This window comes from Amblyomma maculatum, chromosome 11 (assembly GCF_055883805.1).
Source record: "Amblyomma maculatum isolate TAMU_Amacu chromosome 11, ASM5588380v1, whole genome shotgun sequence".
In the NCBI taxonomy this organism is placed as follows: Eukaryota; Metazoa; Arthropoda; class Arachnida; order Ixodida; family Ixodidae; genus Amblyomma; species Amblyomma maculatum.
The window spans coordinates 51,043,475-51,045,115 of NC_139354.1; the positions used below are offsets into that span (position 1 = coordinate 51,043,475).

The 1,641-nt window shown below is 44.5% G+C and overlaps 1 protein-coding gene across 1 annotated transcript; it reads left to right on the forward strand.

Moving 5' to 3' along the window:
• The first annotated feature begins 423 nt into the window (after positions 1-423).
• On the forward strand, positions 424-1,406 carry LOC146173788 (uncharacterized). Its single transcript, XM_084583156.1, has 5 exons — positions 424-571; positions 701-745; positions 926-973; positions 1,046-1,087; positions 1,185-1,406. Exons 1-5 carry the CDS (start codon positions 462-464, stop codon positions 1,315-1,317), a joined length of 378 nt encoding a protein of 125 aa, XP_084439282.1. The 5' UTR covers positions 424-461; the 3' UTR covers positions 1,318-1,406.
• The last annotated feature ends 235 nt before the right edge of the window (positions 1,407-1,641 follow it).

Genomic DNA, 1,641 nt, shown 5'->3' on the forward strand with positions numbered 1-1,641 from the left:
CCTTCTTTGCTTGCCCTACTCGGAACTTTTTCAGCGCCATAATTCTTTCTCAACAACCCGTACCGCTTCTTTTCATGCAAACCTTTTCGTTCGCACTTTCGAAACGCGTGCTTAGCCCCAATATCATTGAAAAGCTAGTTAGATTTGGGTCCGACCAGGCTGCGCTAGTGGCAAGCCATACTTAGCAGTCTCCGGCTCCATTTGTGCTTGCGGCACTTTGCTATTGTGAGGTGCGAATTTAAAACACTCTTTGATATCTCCCGGGAAATATTGCAAATTCCATGTTCTCATTTCGCGTCGTTTGAACGTTTACGCCTCGGAGAGTTAGAAGAATTAAGCATATTGCCTCACTGACAGTGCTGTAAACATGTTTCTTTTTTTTTTTTTTGCACTTCAGGATCCCGACAAACATACGAAAGAAAACCGGGTATGTATAGTTATGACCTGCAGCTGTGATCTGCATGCATGCTTGTATGCCTGAGCACCAAAATGTTCTTGTGTGGCGTCTGTTATGCAGACAATCACAGGGGCCGAGTCAACCGAGTTGCAGCAGGTTTGCTACCCCAGAAAGGTAGGCAGTATTGTCGGCATGTTTGGCTGGCAAACGTATGCAATAATGTCAAGCTTCTGATTGTATTTTAAGCAGTGTTGAGGCAAGGTGAGAGGGCATTTCAATCTTCAGTGGGCTTATTTCATGCAGTACTGACACAAGACAGAGCTCTCCAGACATGGAGCTTCTAGGAATGTAAGTACACACTCAATAAGCAAGTGTGTACTGTGCTATACACTACACACTACAGGTTTCGACGTTTTTGTACCTTACAAGGATAAACCATACATTTGTGCTTCTCAGTATGTTTTCAAGCAGTGTTGGTACATGGAGAGTACAAGGAATGTCATATTTCAATACAATTATTTCATGCAGTGCTGATACAAGCAGCCAGAGCCCTGCAGAGGCACAACTTCTCGCATTGTAAGTAGACACATCCATATATAAGTCATATCATGCCATAAGTTCAGTGAACTGACATTTTATGCAATCCAGGTATGACGACACAGTTGTCAACTCGGATGACGACGACAGCAGGTAAGCATCTACCAGCCTTTTTACTGAAATTAGCAGGAACTGCCTGCAGTAATTGATATATATCAGAAAGTTTGGAAATGCATTGTTTGTCATGCAGCCCGGCACCTGCCCAAGCTAGGGTTCCAGGGTCTAGCAGCCCTACAACGGCTCAAAACTGGGGGCCGCCGCCTCTTAGCCCTGCACCAGCTGAGACTGAGCTACTTGGGCGATACACACCCCCAGCCAGGTAGACAAGCAAGCAAGCAAACTTTGTCATGTAGTCATTTATTAACTTTTTTGTGCTTTTTCTTCTCAAGGCTGTCCAAAGGAACACCTTCAGGTGGGCCATCTTCACGGTATGTACTTGCAAGTGTCATATTTCCTAAGATAAAAGATTAAAAAAATGGTGTGAAACAATGCAGTTTTCATCATTTTGCAGAAGAAAGAAAAGGACAGAGGACACTTTTGAAGACTGCGTCAAGGCGAGCCTTGACAGATGTGCTGGCAGTCTTGCTAGCATGACGAAAAAACAAAAGAATGAACAAGAATGTGACGACAGTGACGCCGCGGGCCGC

Excerpts from the sequence above, each read along its gene's own strand:
- LOC146173788 (XM_084583156.1), top strand. The coding sequence starts at position 462 with ATGCATGCTTGTATGCCTGAGCACCAAAATGTTCTTGTGTGGCGTCTG. Across the intron at positions 746-925 it reads GACATGGAGCTTCTAGGAAT|TGCTGATACAAGCAGCCAGA; the intron begins GTAAGTACACAC and ends TATTTCATGCAG. Across the intron at positions 974-1,045 it reads GAGGCACAACTTCTCGCATT|GTATGACGACACAGTTGTCA; the intron begins GTAAGTAGACAC and ends TATGCAATCCAG.